The following is a 16,230-nucleotide window of genomic DNA, read 5'->3' on the forward strand; positions in this document are numbered from 1 at the left end:
TCAACCTAGCTTGATGGACTCTACCTGGGTAACATCAAGCTAGGTTGAGAGAACATTGCACAAATCTCACTCCGAGGGTCATCAAATCTTCACAAGAGAGCACTGTTCTGTTCGTACATCTCACTTTGAATGTCAAAGTGGCCGCTAAACCCCTACACTAATACCTAAACCTCACCTCGAGTTACTAGGTGGGCCTCCCATAGAGATATAAATACCTATCTAGGATTAGGGCATTATGGCTAGTCTCTCTCTCTCTCACTCTCACTCTCACTCTCACTCTGCCTCCTGGTGCTCCAGGAGCCTCAAAAGTACTAACACAGGCATTTGAGAACACATCACCAATTGCAGTAAAGCCTTAACGCAAGCTTTCACATAACACTACCAAAAAAGGTGTAGCTAAAATCAGCAGTAAAGCCATGCAATAGGGCTTCACAAAATGGTAAACCCAGCCCACTCCCACTCCTAACTCCTCCTCTTTTTCAGATTTGCATCGCACCATACGATATGGTGCTATCACATGCGTTAATGGAGCTTTTCATATGCGATAAGCCCTTAACGTATGCAAAAACACCTTATTGCATTTTGATAAATGATCCTATTAGCCCCTTAGGCCTGGATTTATCAAAATGCAATAAGTATCGCATGCGATAGCAAAAGGGGCATGGTTTATGCTAATAGACAGTTTATCGCAATTTGCACTAATACCTATGCGAGGAACTAAGCGCAATTTGCAATAACATTTTCACACTTTGTGATACATGCCTGACCTGTTGTATTTCCTGCATACAACCACTGGGGGACCATTTTTAATGGTCCCAGGTTAGGTGGGTGAGAGAGAGAGACTGACTAACCATCATGCCCTAACCCTTTTTAAAGATATTATTTCCTCAATAAAGAATCTAAAATTTGGACATTTTGGCTTCTAATTCTCATCTTGTTGCCTCCACGGCTTTGTTAGACAGCCTTCCTTGCTGCTTTCTCAACCTAACCCTAGATAGGTATTTATATCTCTCTGGGAGGCCCACCTAGTAACTGGAGGTGAGGTTTAGGCATTAGTGTAGGGGGTTAGGGGCCACTTTGACATTCAACGTGAGACGTATGAACAGAACAGTGGTCTCTTGTGAAGATTTGATGACCTTGGGAGAGAGGAAACTCACCCAAAGATGAGATTGGTGCAATGTTCTCTCCACCTAGCTGAAGGACTCTCTACCTGGGTAACATCAAGCTAGGTGGAGAGAACATTGCACCAATCTCATCTTTGGGTGAGTTTCCTCTCTCCGAAGGTCATCAAATCTTCACAAGAGAGCACTGCTCTGTTCGTACATCTCACGTTGAATGTCAAAGTAGCTCCTAACCTCCTACACTAATACCTAAACCTCACCTCGAGTTACTAGGTGGGCCTCCCATAGGAATATAAATACCTATCTAGGGAGGAAAGGGCATTATGGCTAGTCTCTCTCTCTCTCTCTCTCTCTCTCTCTCTTCCCCCTCCCCCCCCTGCAGATGGCTGGGGGAGCTTCAAACCTACTGATACAGGCCTTTCAGGAGACATTGCGAAATGCGCTAACACCTTACTGCCCCATAACGCAAGCTATCGCACGGCTTAACGCTATTGAGAAAGGTGTAGCTAAAATCGGTTTTAAGTTCATGTGATAGGACTTTGCAAACCGTTAAACCCAGCCCACTCCTGCCCCTAACTCCTCCTCTTTGCATCGCACCATACGATATGGTGCTATCGCATGCGTTAATGGCGTTTTCGCATGCATTAAGGGCTTATCGCATGCGTTAACGGGGCTTTTCGCATGCGATAAGCCCTTAACGCATGCGAAAATGCCTTAGCGCATTTTGATAAATGACCCCCTTAGTTTGATACCAATGTTTTCATAATTCGGTCTTTGTAATGTGTTCATTAGCTAAATTCATTTTTTGATGTTGCAGCAAGAGAAATCATTAACTGAAATGTTCCCTATTCTCTTTTTTTTCAGATTTATGGAGGAGTTAAAAGATATGCTTGGTTTTACTCCTTACAGATATTATTTTTATATGTGGAAGTACATTACTCCTTTAGTTTTGCTACTTCTGCTAATTGCAAGCATTATCCAAATGGGATTCAGTCCGCCAGGTTACAATGTCTGGATTGAAGAAAGGGTGAGTGCTAATTTTTAGAAAGATGCAAATTCAAACAGTGAGGCACAAGAAGGAATTGATTTCTATAAATGCAGAAGAAGAAAGTAAATCTGATGTTAGAATTCTTCAGGACATGCCCATTTGCATGTGTTTTTTAAATTAACATGTTTAAATTGGAATACTTTGAATTATATTAGGCTCTTAATTTTTTTTATGGCATCCTAAACTCAGCCCAATACTGATAAATTATTATATCGCTAAACTTAAATGAAATCGACTGTAATAGTTATAATCAGGAGTCTTTATTGAAAGGAATTTCTCATATTAGAAAACGTAGGGCATTTATATATTAATGACCTAACTCAGAGCAGTTCTAACAGGCGGGCCGATTCAATAAAAAACGCGGGAGAACGGGCAAGCGCTCGCTCTCCTGGCAAGCGCACAGGATACTCTCCTGTGCGCGTGATACAGTAAGTTAATTTATTTAAATTAGGTCCGGTGGTAAAAAGAGGCGCTAGGGACACTAGCGCATCCCTAGCGCCTCTTTTTGGACAGGAGCGGCAGCTGTCAGCGGGTTTGACAGCCGACGCTCAATTTTGCCGACGTCGGTTCTCGAGCCCGCTGACAGCCACGGGCTCGGAAACCGGACGCCGGCAAAATTGAGCGTCTGGTTTTCGGCCCGACAGCCACCGGCCGAATTCAAATTTTTTTTTTTTTTTTTTTACTTTTTTCACTCTTCGGGACCTCCGACAATATCGCTATGATATTAATATCGCTATGACTTAATATCGCTATGATATTAATATCGCTATGATATTAAGTCGGAGGATGTACACTTTCCCGGTGCGGTGCGGCTGCACATTTTACTTAGTGAATCGCGCGCGCATACCTAATAGGGCCATCAACATGCATTTGCATGTTGAGGGCGTTATTAGGTGCCATGGCTTGGACGCGCGTTTTCCTCCCCTTACTGAATAAGGGGTAAGGGAAAACGCGTGTCCAATTGCAGGCTAACAGTGCGCTCCGTCAGAGCGCACTGTACTGTATCGGCCTGAGGGTCATTTGTTAAACTGCGATGTGCAGTTATCGAGTGCATTAGGGCCCTAACACACTTGATACCGGCCGCATCGCGGCAGTACTATGTAAATCAGGGGAAGGGGAAGGGGATGAGTGTGGGTGGGATTTGGGTAGGGTTATAAAATCCAGGGTTGGCGCGCGCAAGGGCGTGCACACTTGTGCACCTTGTGCACGCCGAGACCTAGGGGAGCCACGATGGCTTTCTCCGTTCCCTCTTATGTTCTTTTCTTTCACTCCCCCCACCTTTCCCTCCCTTCCTCTATCTAACCCACCCCCCAGCCCTACCTAAATCCCCCCATCACCTTATTTTATTTTTTACGCCTGCCTCTTGCAGGTGTATCTTGCGTGCGCCGGCCAGGTGCCGGCGCGTCATTCCCTGGCACAGCCGCTGTGCCAGAGGGGACCACCCCGGCCCCGCCCCCTTCCCGCCCCTTTTTCAAAGCCCCGGGACATACGCGCGTCTCGGGGCTTGCTCGTGCCGCCGAGCCTATGCAAAATAGGCTTGGCATGCACAGGGGTAGGTTTTCGGGGTTACGCGTGTATATTACGTGCGTAAGCCTTTGAAAATCTACCCATGTACATATATGACAAACACACATAAATTTACCTGCAAATTGACCTAGCAATTTTATAACAGGTCATTTCTGCAAGTAAAGTACTATTTTATCCACAGAAATGGCTTTTACAAAATTGTCTGCCTGATATGTGGATAAAAGTACATGCATAGGACCTGTATGTAGATACTGTTACCCGCAATGTGAACTGGTGGTCTTTTAGGTGGAATTGAAGCGGGGTTTGGAATTGTGTGTGTATATTTTCATTTTCAAAAAGATGAGGATTACTTTCAAAACTGCTCGCATGCTCTCATATACGCATGTATATAGGCGCCAGCAAATTTGCTACTATATTTTATAACCTGTGTGCACTTGATATGCGTATGTTATAACATACGAGCACATAAAAACCATGATGCAAGCAAGTTTGGACTTAACTTGAAAAATAGTGGCATGTATCCAGATAAATTCCAATTTATGAGGCTAAGTAGTAGCACTTATCCAAATAAGTCTGAAAAGTATTACTTGTCCATCTAAGTAGCACTTTTCAGACTTATCTAGGAATGCAAGATAGCCAGATAAGTTTTATAAAAGTGCTAAATTTTAAAAAGGCGCTATTTATCTGGATAATTTCTCATATGTCCATCTAAGTAGGAGTAAATATACTACGTAGCCTGATGTCTGAATTTAGCTGGATAAGTGCGTGCAAATGATATACCCATGTATTTGCCCTTCAAATATTAAAGGGATATGCGAATACATTGTACACATGTGATTTACATGCATTTACCACAGCTTTTACACATGTAAGTCAGGGGACTTTAAAATGCACATGGCAATGAATGTACCAGTTTTACCAGTTATTCTACCAGTTTGCCAAGTCCATCTGCAGGTCATCAAGATCCCCCCTGAAGTTCTCCCATTGCACCCATACTATCTACATAGTCATATTTTTTCACTTTTCAGATCTTCTAATGGGACAAGTGGAAAAAGACTGCACTACATAAACCTCAGTAGAAAAGCAATAAATAGTAGGATTGGTTTTTTTTAGGCCATTCGTTTCGGCTCATGTGCATGTATCTCACAATCAGAATACACGCGTGCAAAACCGCTGGTATGAGCGCATGTGGGTGCCTATCCGCATATGCACGTACCTTTGGTTTTGTCCGCGTACCTTCTGATCATGAGATACGCGCACATGGCCGAAACAAATGGAACGAATGGCCCAACGAATGCACATCCGTAATGAGTAGTGGAGCAAGCGCAATCAGAAATTGATCAAATGTGGATGTTCCAAAAGACATTGCATATAACAGCAGATGCTGTTTTTAATATCCCAGTCTGGTTTATTTAGACCTTAGAAGATCGGTTGTCATAAGTGTTACTGAAGTGGCAGAGTCCCCTGATGCGAGCACGTTTCATGGACGTGCTGCATCAGGAGGGACAGACTGCTGCTTGTATCAATATACAGCACTTGTGTATTGATTTGTATACAGCTTCAATACATTGAAGTGTTTGTATTGATTTAAAATATGCCTACTGCACATATGTGTGCCCTTAATTTTAAGCCATTACTCGAGCAAATGTACTTTGTGTATCTTCCTTAGGACTTTGTCAGCTTTAAGACGTGCAGGTAAGCAGATTTTAAAACATGCTCACGTGAAGGCCATTTTCAGTTTTACCAATTAGTCCAACAGTTTGCCCAGTCTATCTCAAGGTCGACCAGACCCCTCTGTTCTTCAGCCTGCACTTCCCCCAGTTGACCCAGACCTCTCACCCAGACGTGTTAATCCTAAACAGCGATTTCTGCAGACTTACATCTCATAAATGTATGTGGCTAACAAGCCACTGCACGCTGTGCCCTCTGGATTTAAACTATGAATTTGTATGTGTAACTTTTTGGTCCACCCCAGAATGCCCCCAACATGTCCTAACTCTGTCCCTTTTTCTTTTACCTATGCCTGGGCGTATACACACGTAATTCCCAGCTTTTAAAATATGCATAGCTCTCACGTGGTCTAGATACTCACGTATATGGGACTTTTAGCATGAGCAATGCTTTTAAAAATCACCCTATATTATTTACACGTGAAATAAAGTGGGACTTGCTTGCTTAAATCAGTTTTTATATATGGAAGTCAGAATATTTTAAAACATGTACATGAAAATGAAATCACCAATTTTACCAATTACTCCACCAGTTCATCAAGTCCTTCTTCAGGTCATCGAGACACTCTTGGTTCTTCAGCCTGAACCCTCCCAGGTTACCCAGATCTCCCACCCAGCCAATAGTACACAACAAACACGTTTCATGTCATTTACGCAAGATAATTAGCAGATGTAAAATTATGCAATTAAATTGGCAAATCTAAGATGGTAACTTTCAAACGAGCGCACAGGCACACATGCATTGATGTGAGCCCAGGAATGCAGAAATTTTATAACGTACACACGCATACACGCATATGTTATAAAATAGCCTAGGCGTGTGTATGTGTCCTCCTAATTTTGCATATCCGGGGTGTGTGCCGTTCAAATGGGGGAATTCTATAACAGGCGCATGTCCACGCCATGACCAGTTTCATCAGTTTGCCTTCCAGTTCACCCGGTATAGATTTAGGTCCTCCCCCCCCCCCATGATTCCTTAGCCTGCACCACAGACCCCCCCCCCCTTAAACCCCCCAGGAATACTTTGTTTTTCTTTTCTTTTTTTTTTAACTTACGCCGCCTCCAGAGCAGAAGTAAACACCCATGTCCTGCCCACATCCTGCCCCTTTTCATTCCAAGTGAGATAGTCACGTATCAGAAAAAAACTGCTTTTCTGTACCTCTTTTTTAAAGTAAAAAAAAAAATAAAATAAAATAACTCGGCAGACTCGACGGCCGTTTACATTACTGGCGGACAGGCCGGTTATGAAAACCGAGGCTGAGTTTACCGGCGTCGGTCTTCATAACCGGCAGCTGCGGCGGGTCGCGTTAGCAAGGAGGCGCTAAGGTTGCCCAAGCAATCCTAGCACCTCCTTCCTAGCGTGACCCCCTAATTTACATAGTGCGTGGCGGCCCCCTTGCGGGCGCCATGTGTGCGTTAAAGTGGGCACTGAAAAGTCAGCGCCCGCTTTCTGCGAACATTATTGTATCGGCTCCTAAGTGAGGGGAGTTTAATAGACACGTGTGCCGATTCCATTAGCAGTTTTTCCAGTTCGTTCCCAGTTTGCCCAGGTAAGGGACAGGACTTCCAAACACCCCTAGTTTAATAGCCTCCCTTCTCCCCCATTAGCCGGGACCCTTAAAACGCTGCCAATCTATTAATTTATCTTTATTTTACTACTTACACATCCTGCATGGCAGAAGTAAAGTTACATGGCAGGGGACGCCAGCGCACTCTTGTGCATGTAAGTATTTATGCGCTAATTTGAAGTTGAAATCCAGGAATGCCCATGCCCCGCCCAGACCATGCCCATGCCCCTCCCCTTATTGGAACTTTTCATTTGTTCACATAGCAAGAGATACGCACATACTCGGGTGGCTTTTAAAATCCGCTCGGTGCATGCCGGCCCAACATATTCACATATCTCCCGGTTTTGGCACGCGTCGAGCTTCAGCAGTGGTACACAGTCCTGGTCCTCAAGGGCCACAAACTGTCTTAGTTCTCCTGACACTCAGAATGCATATTCCTTAGATTTGTTAACATATATTTATTTTGAGAACCAGGTTAATTATCATAGCTTGATTACCCAGAAAACGAAACCTCTTTATGACCTTCCATGTCCAGGATTGTGCACCTTTGGAGTACAGCCTCTTACTACAATGAGGTCAATATTCAAAACGTGTTCAGCGTTTTTTAGCCGCATAAATATAGTTTATGCAGTTAAGTAGCGGCAGCTGGAGATGTGCCTACATTCAGCCTCAGCTGCTTAGCCACATAAGTTGTGGGCGTGTAGTTAGCAGATCAGGCAGAGCAAGTTAGCCGTATAAGTTATTTGGCTAACTAGCGATTTTCAGTCTTAGCTACATAAATTAAGCGGCTTAATTAGACCTTCTATAGAACAGCAGAGATATATACATGTATAGCTGCTTACTCGTGCTGCTGAATATATCATGTAACTTAGCCAGATAAATTATATACAGCCAAGTTACTTAAATGGGCAGCTATGAATATTGACCTCAGTATGTTTAAATTGACTATGCTTTTTTTTTTTTTTTTTTGCACTCCACAGGCAATAGAAGAGTTCCAGAGCTATCCAGTATGGGGAATCATTCTCTGTATATCTCTGATCATACTAGCAATCCTGCCAGTCCCCATCGTCTTTGTGGTTCGCTTCTGTAACCTTATGGATGATGGCTCTGGCAGTTTGGCATCTGTATCATACAAGAGAGGACGTATCATCAAGGAAACTTCTAATCTAGAGGGAGATGATGCTAGCCTGATACATGGAAAGATTTCAAGTGAGATGCCATCTCCTAATCTTGGAAGCAGTATTTACCGAAAGCAGACTGAATCCCCTACTCTGAAGGTGGACACTGCCCCCAATGGCCGCTATGGAATAGGGTATCTCATGGCGGATATGCCAGATATGCCTGAATCAGACTTGTAGCTACAAAGCAAAACTAATTTCTTATGCGCGTAGTACTGTATACTGACTCCGCTAGCGGAAGCAATTAATGTCATTGTCTAAAGTAAGATCACAGCAGTCCCACAGCCAGAGACTCATAATAATAACAATAGTATTAAATAATATAAAGTGCTGGCAATTCACATGGAACAGTACAATTCAACAGCATGCCCTTTTCTCTAGTTTCCTTTCAATCCCATTATCTAATAGGTTATTGTTTTTCAGCTCTAGTTGGCTAAAGTTATGCACTGGGAGATAAAGCGATATATACAAGATTTTACAGAGAACAGGGGCTGCATAGATGAACAGACTGTTATGGATTCTGACTGGACTTTTGAATTCCAGTGCCGCACTATAACTATTTCCTTGCTACCATCCCCAGGTTATCTCCAAAAACAAAAAAATTAAGACTTGCAGATTACCATGCCTTTATGTTGAAATTTCCATTAAAAATAACTGCAATAGTAATAATGACTTTGCACTTCCTATAGTTATAGAGGAAGACACTTGAGAAGCCAGACCCTCCGTTATTGTAGTGCTAAACAGATTTTCCTCTTTTAGGGCCTGATTCAGTAAGATTTTTCTTCCATTCTGTGTCTGGGGGAAAAAAGAATAGGGTTGAGTTTTCAAAAATTTGCACGCAAAAAAATTAGTATATATGCGCATAAGTAGCTCTAGTCACATATTACGTATTTTACAAAAGTAGAAAATACACATATATTTACTTTCATGCGCGCATATACACACGTTAAAAAGGGGCAGTCTGCAGGCATTACTTATGCGTGTAAATTAATATTTTAAAAGGCACACGCAAACATTTGCCAGCTTAGATATTTGTATACCTGGTAATAATCTTTCGGAAGTGATATTAAATGTGCTTATTGTGTACTAGTTGCTGGGTGGGAGGTCTGGGGGGAGTTCAGGCTAATGAACCCGAAATGTCTCGATGACCTAGTAAAGGACTGAGTGAGCTGGTGGATCAATTGGTAAAATTGTTAATTTCCTTGATGCACGCATGTTTTAAAATTGGCTAACTTATGCGCATTAATCCCGATTATATATGCAAGTAAGACCTATTTTACTTTCAGGCATTAAATATAAGCACATATATTTTTAAAATAGACAGGAAAGTATCACTTTCAATGCATTACATGTGTTCGTATGTAAGCCTACGTACACGCATGTTGTGGGATATAGATAAGTGTATTTAACAATATGTGCGTATATGATATGCACAGGTTATAAAATATGATCATAAATTTACATGTGGCCATATATGCGCATATATGCTGTTGCATGCAGTTCTTTGGAAGTTATCCTTATGAATCAGGCCCTAAAATGCCACATTCTGATAGCAAATTCTCTGTGAATAAATACCCTATGTTTTCATGTGTCCTGAAGGGAATTTGCTAAAACGTGGTATTTTCCATTCACATTTGACAACATAAACATCTTTTTAAATTGATGCATCTTTAAATATGCTTTGAAAATGTATTCCTGAAGCATCATCTCACCTTAGTTACAGGTGTCCATTATTCCCATCAACAGCATCTTAGAGATGCCATGCTTAATTAATAGTTGTACCTATTTTCTAACATAAACCCCAAGTATTAAGAACTTTCTGTCCAAAGCAGTTCAACGAAACCCGTGCTTCAGGGCACGTATGTATATTATGTTAATAGGGCCGTACTTTTGTTAGCACTGAAAATTACTTAGAGTTTTAGCTGAGTAAGGAAAATTCTAGCAAAATATTTTCTTATGTACCACCCATGTAGAAAAATAGTGAAAACCAAGGAAGGCACTTACGACTGAATGTAAATAGAGTTCTTCGTCAACAAGAAGGGTTGAATTAGCCACGACACATGGGTAACATCATCCAGTGGTGCTGAACGTATCCTTATGTCTTAGCTCATAGAGCTTTTGTTCTACTGAACATGCATGAGAGTTGCATTGGTAACCTCTCAGTCTTTTTTCATTCGAGCTCCTGCACAGACATGTACCCTTTCTCTTTTATTTAAAGTTTTGCTGTTTCTTGTGTTTTCTTCTCAAACTCGCTTTGAATTGTCTTCTGCTTCGGCAGCCCCTGAACACCACTTTTCAATGATTACAAATTATATGCTGATGACATACAATTTTCATTATTAATTACATCTACAATTGAAGATGCTTTGGAAAAATGTTTTAGATATTGTGGGATAGAAATATTTTAAATAAGTAAATACCAAAAAAAAAGTGAAGGCAAAAATGTTAGATCTTATGATGTCCAGCTTGAAGAAGACTGTACCCAGTAGCTTCATATACTGTGTTTGTGGCAGGAAGATGTCTATGACTGAAGGCCATGACATCTGTTATTAATATCTGGGGCCATATCATGATGCATCTAATTGGTATGTTTGATGCAGCATATCTCTGAGGACCCAGAGGACCAGGGCCTAGAAGATAGTGGAACTATGCAGTTTGGTGAAAAGCTGGATTTATTACTCCTCTTGGAGAGGGGCCTCGTTGAGCTCCTTGTATGCCAAGTTGAGCAGGAGCTCCTTGAGAAAGCTCTCCCTCCTGTGGCACAATTCCCAGGATCTTCCACCCCATCTGGGACAAGCAAAGCATGGAAGCGACAGGCAGAGGGGATTGTAAGCCTTTTGCAGGCCCTGCAAGGATTGTCCATGCATAGAAAGAAGAAATACCATGCATTGGAGATGGCGGTGCAGTCAGCATCACCAAAGCAGGGGTGGGGCTCAGTCTTATCGACACAGCTGACTCCATCAACACATCGAGCCTTGCTGCCATCAATGCATCAGGGCCTGGTACCATTGACGCATTAGTTGTCAGCATCTTTGACACACTTGGTGCTGTCAACATGCTGACCCTCTGCGCCATCGGCACTGTCGATACTTTGGGCCTTGATTCAGCTGACACAGCTGTTTGCCATGTCGATGAATTCATTATTGGATCTTTCCACACTCCGGGCTCCAGCGCAACTAGCGCATTGATTGCTGGCCCCATTAAGTATTTGACACATTCGAGATAGGATCAAGCAGCAAGAGGCCCTGAGGAGCATTCACTTTACTTACCTCTTGCCATCTCAAAAACCATATCTCTGGCTAGGCTCCTTAAGCAAGGATTTCACTTTGAGATGCCAGATCTAGTATGTTCCATGATGCCTCTGGTTTCCATGCATACACAAGTTCAAGTGGTCTTAGAGTCCAGTTAGAACTTCTCAAGAAGATTAATTTTACTGGTTTTGTAACAAGATGCTTCTCTCCCAACTCTTGGTCAAAGGACACAGCAGCCAAAGTAACAGAATTAGTGAAGACTCTTTGCCTCACTGGCAGATAGGGACAAGGATGGCACTCTTCAACCTCTCCTGTCTAGAGTGTTGGAATTGTTTCCTCAAAGGGTAGTCCCTGTCACCTTCAACCTGCAGGAACTCCCATCAGAAGTCCCAGGAGAGGAATCTAGTCTTTGAACATCTCTTGCTGCAGAGACTAGCTAGTCTGAGAAGGGAGCTTGAGATACCACTGTCTGGAGCATGCACCATGAATATTCCCCTCCTAAACAACTGAGGAGCTTGCCTGATCTCCTACATCATCATTGGAGTTCTGGGTTAGTATTCTCTCACCTCTTGCATCTAAAGAAGGGTCTGGGGTTTCCTGCCAAGCCCTTACCTGATCCACCAGAGCACTCTTTGCCACCAGAAGATCTCTCATATGCCAAATTCTTGTATACCAAATTCTTGGACAAGTCAGGGAAGGCTTTGGGAATGAACATCCAGAAGGACAAGGACCCCTGCACTTTGGATCTCTCCAAATCCTGGAAACTCCATCCAAGCCCACAACGATCCTGGTGTACTTGATGATTTGGGATTTTACAAACAGAAATATGTGAGAATCCAGCATCCTGCTTCCCAGTATCCAGGAAGCTGGATCTTAAATATAAGGTTCAGTAAACCCCAGAGTTTAGGGTAGACCAATTACCAAACCAGTCAGTGGTAGTGGAACTCGCGCTGAATGGGCAAAGGAGCTGTGGGCCAATTTGAGAAAAAGGTTTTTTCAGAGCTTGATGGTCATTGCCTATATTGTGGCCCCCCCCAATTCTAAATGGTGCAATACAAACACGATTGTGTCAAGAAGCTGAAACCCCAGTTAGTCATTGGGCAGAGAACAGACAGATTATCAGCAGACCTAGATATCCTGGAGATGGGAACTCCGCTTTGGTTTCTACCTCATCAGGTGATGCTAGCAACAGATGCATCCACCAGGGAATGGGTCACACGCATGGGTCTTTTCTGAACCCAGGGAACTTGGTCGTCAACAGAATGTCCATTTCAAATCAATCTGTTGGAGTAAAAGCAATCAGAAGTGCATCAAGAGCTTTTCCATATCTCCTTAAGGGAAAGAGAATTCTAATCCAAACTGACAATCAAGTAGTAATGGTCTATGTCAGCAAGCAAGGGTCATGAACTCTCTACCAGGAATCTCAGAGAATTTGGGAATGGGCTTGCAGCCACAGAACCTTCCTAGAAGCAACCTACCTTCCCAGGATTTCCAACACGTTGTTGGATCGCCTTAGCAGAATGTTTTATCCACAAGAGTTGTCTAAATTAAACAATGGCAGACAGGTTTTTCAATCTACCTCTACTACTGCTTAACATTTCTATAGCACTACACAATGTACACAGTGCTGTACAAATATACAAAAAGACAGTCTCTGCTCAATAGAGCTTACAATCTAATAAGACTCTCATATAGGACAAGAGACTTAGGGTATTTCATAATGCAAGACAATGGTTAAAAAAAAAAGAAATGAAAGTTAGTTAACAAGACTAAAAACAGACAATCAGACATAAGATTTAAAAGTGTTTTCATAAAGGTGGGTCTGTACATGGGATTTAAACACAGCAAAGGGGGAGCATGATGCGCCAGTTCAGAAAGACTGTTCCAATCACATGTCCAGCCAGGTGAAAAGCACGGAATTGGGAATTGGTGGTAGAGGAGAAGGGCACAGATAGGACTGATGAAGAGGGGTGTAGAGAGAGGTGAGAGAGGAGAAGTAGTGAGGTGCTGCAGAGTGAAGGAATTTGTAAGTGAGAAAGTGGAGCTTAAATTGTATGCGGGAGTAGATTGGGAGCCAATGCAATGACAATTTCTGGACAATCTCTGGGATTGTTCATCAATCAATTTGTTTGCATGAAAGGAAAATGGGAAAGTAGAACGATTGTGCTCCATTCTTTGAAGCAATTTCAGGTCCATTCCAGATGCTTTCCTGCTCAAATTGTATGCAGTTCTATTGTATGTTTTTCCACCACTTCCATTGGTAGCCAAAAAGTGCATAAGGTTCGGTCGCCTTGATCCTCATTTCTCCAGCATGGCCCATGCAAGAATGATTCTCCTTCCTGGTCCGATTGTTAGTCATCCCCCTGATCCCTCTGGGATCCAATCTAACTCTGTTAACTGAGGAGAACGGTCAGTTATGCATTTGAACTTTTCCTCTCTCAACTTGATGACATGGTTGTTGAGTGCTTGCTAATCTCACTGCTATCATTATCCAAGGAAGTTGAGGATATTATAATCCCCACCGGGAACCTTCAACAAGAAGATCTTACAGTTTTAAAATGGTAAAGATTTCCCTTTTGGTAGCAAGCAAGTTCCATGGGCTCATTTGCTTGTGAGCCGAAGAGTTGCTTCAGTACTTATTCTTCATCTTTTCCTCGGTTCTAAGAATGTCATTGGTCAAAGTGCATCTCAGTGCATTGCAGCTTATCATATTCAAGAGGATGGCAAACTGATCTCCGTACATTCTTTAGTGTTGAAACTGAAAGAAACATAGAAATGATGGCAGAAGAAGACCAAACGGCCCATCCAGTCTGCCCAGCAAGCTTTCACACTTTTTTTTTTCTCATACTTATCTGTTACTCTTGGCCCTTAGTAACCTTTTGGTTCTATTTCCCTTCTACCCCCACCATTAATGTAGAGAGCAGTGTTGGAACTGCATCTAAGTGAATATCTAGCTTAATTAGTTAGGGGTAGTAACCGCCGCAATAAGCAAGCTACACCCATGCTTATTTGTTTACCCAAACTATGTAATTCAGTCCTTGTTGGTTGCTGTCTGTATATAGATCCACTTTTCTTCATTCTGCCCTGCCATTGAAGCAGAGAGTTATGCTGGATATGCATTGAAAGTGAAGTATCAGTCTTTCTCCCCTGCCATTGAAGCAGAGAGCTATGCTGAATATGCATTGAAAGTGAAGTATCAGACTTTCTCCCCTGCATATGTAATACAAGACCTCTGATCACCAAACTACCATAGGATCTCAGTGTGCTTTTGGTACAATTCATGAAGCCATCTTAGGAATCATAAGAGTCAGCTTGCTTGAAGTGCCTCACCTAGAAAGCTGTGTTCTTAGTCAATATTGCATCAGCTAGAAGAGTCAGAGAGCTTCAGGCTTTGGTTTATTACTCACCATATAGGCAGTTTTTCCACAACATTGTGGTACTTGTCACTAAGTTTCTTCCAAAAATATTTTTGGCTTTTCATCTGAATTAAGCCATCGTATTGCCCGTGGTTATTTCCAAGATCTCATGCACATGAGTTGGAGAAGAGTTGGACTGCACATGGACCTTAGCTTATTACACTTTGTCTCTTATGATCCTAAGAGACTGGGAATAACAGTTGCCAAGCATCCACTGACCAACTGGTTAGCAGATTGTATCACACATTGCTATGCTCTAGCTGGCTTCTAGATCACAGACTCTGTCAAGGCTCATCAATGAGAGCCATGGCTACTTCAGTGGCTCTTCTGCGAGCCATGCCCTTTGAAGAAATTTGCAAAGCTGCAACTTGGTCATCAGTTTACACCATCACATCTCATTACTATCTGGACAATCTATCAAGAAGAGATAGTAAACTTTGGGCAAGCAGTTTTGTGCAGCCTTTTCTCCTAGTAGCCCACTCTCCATGGGGGAGGAGAGTGTCCTGATTAATTTTCAATAAGTACTCCACTGCAACTCTTAACTCCTTAATTTGGGACTCCTTATGTGTCATGGCTAATTCAGGCCTGCTTGTTAGTGGAGAAGGCAAATTTGCTTACCATAAACAGGGTTCTCTGTGGACAGCAGGATGAATTAGCCATGCTTAATACCTACCCGCCTCCCTGGAGATTCAGCTACCAAGCCAAAGCTGAGCTCTACAATGAACTGAGGGGGCTCATGAGGCAGTGCCCACATGGGAACTCCCATACATGCTCAGTGAAGCAAAAGCTCTATGAGCTAAGAAAGAAAGGTCTGTTTGGCACCGTTGGATGATGTCACCTATGTGTTATGGCTATTCATCCTGCTGTCTATAGAGAACTCCATTTACAGTAAGCAAACTTGCTTTCCATGTACACTATAGATTGCAAAAGCTATGGCTTTGTATTTTTGTGGAATAAAAAAAAAAGAAAAATAGGGTTTTCAGTGTGAAATTGAGGACCCAAAGGTTAGTGCAGATTCTGCATTTTTTTTTCTATGCTGTGTGCCTAAAACTTTCTTCATATTTATAGTGGTCACGGTTACATGGCTAAATGTAGTATATTTATATAATATACTTGTATTGTAAATATGTATATTATTATGGGCTGGTTTGAAAACTTGAAGCAAGATGGCATTTTCAGAACTAAACTTCTTTTCTGCTTCTGTTTTATGCAACAACAATCCTTTTTTTAAGCAAATGGTTAAGACCCATATGGCTTTACACTTTAATGTACAATTAAAAAAAAGAAAGAGTGAACATATATTTTATTGTATGTGTCTGATTTCTTTCTCATTTGAAAAAAAAAATGCTACAGTGCTGAAGAAAAGTTACAGCATGGACCAAAATACTAGA

The 16,230-nt window shown here is 42.2% G+C and overlaps 1 protein-coding gene across 1 annotated transcript in view; it reads left to right on the forward strand.

The window, feature by feature from the left end:
• The window catches only part of SLC6A15 (solute carrier family 6 member 15), a 99,941-nt gene extending 85,652 nt beyond the window's left edge, over positions 1 to 14,289 (forward strand). The window contains 2 exon segments of the mRNA XM_029597086.1: positions 1,986 to 2,148; positions 7,975 to 14,289. Coding sequence (XP_029452946.1) covers positions 1,986 to 2,148; positions 7,975 to 8,352 — 541 coding nt within the window. The 3' untranslated portion in view covers positions 8,353 to 14,289.
• Positions 14,290 to 16,230: the final 1,941 nt, after the last annotated feature.

The sequence above is a fragment of the Rhinatrema bivittatum genome, chromosome 4, assembly GCF_901001135.1.
Source record: "Rhinatrema bivittatum chromosome 4, aRhiBiv1.1, whole genome shotgun sequence".
Lineage (NCBI taxonomy): Eukaryota > Metazoa > Chordata > Amphibia > Gymnophiona > Rhinatrematidae > Rhinatrema > Rhinatrema bivittatum.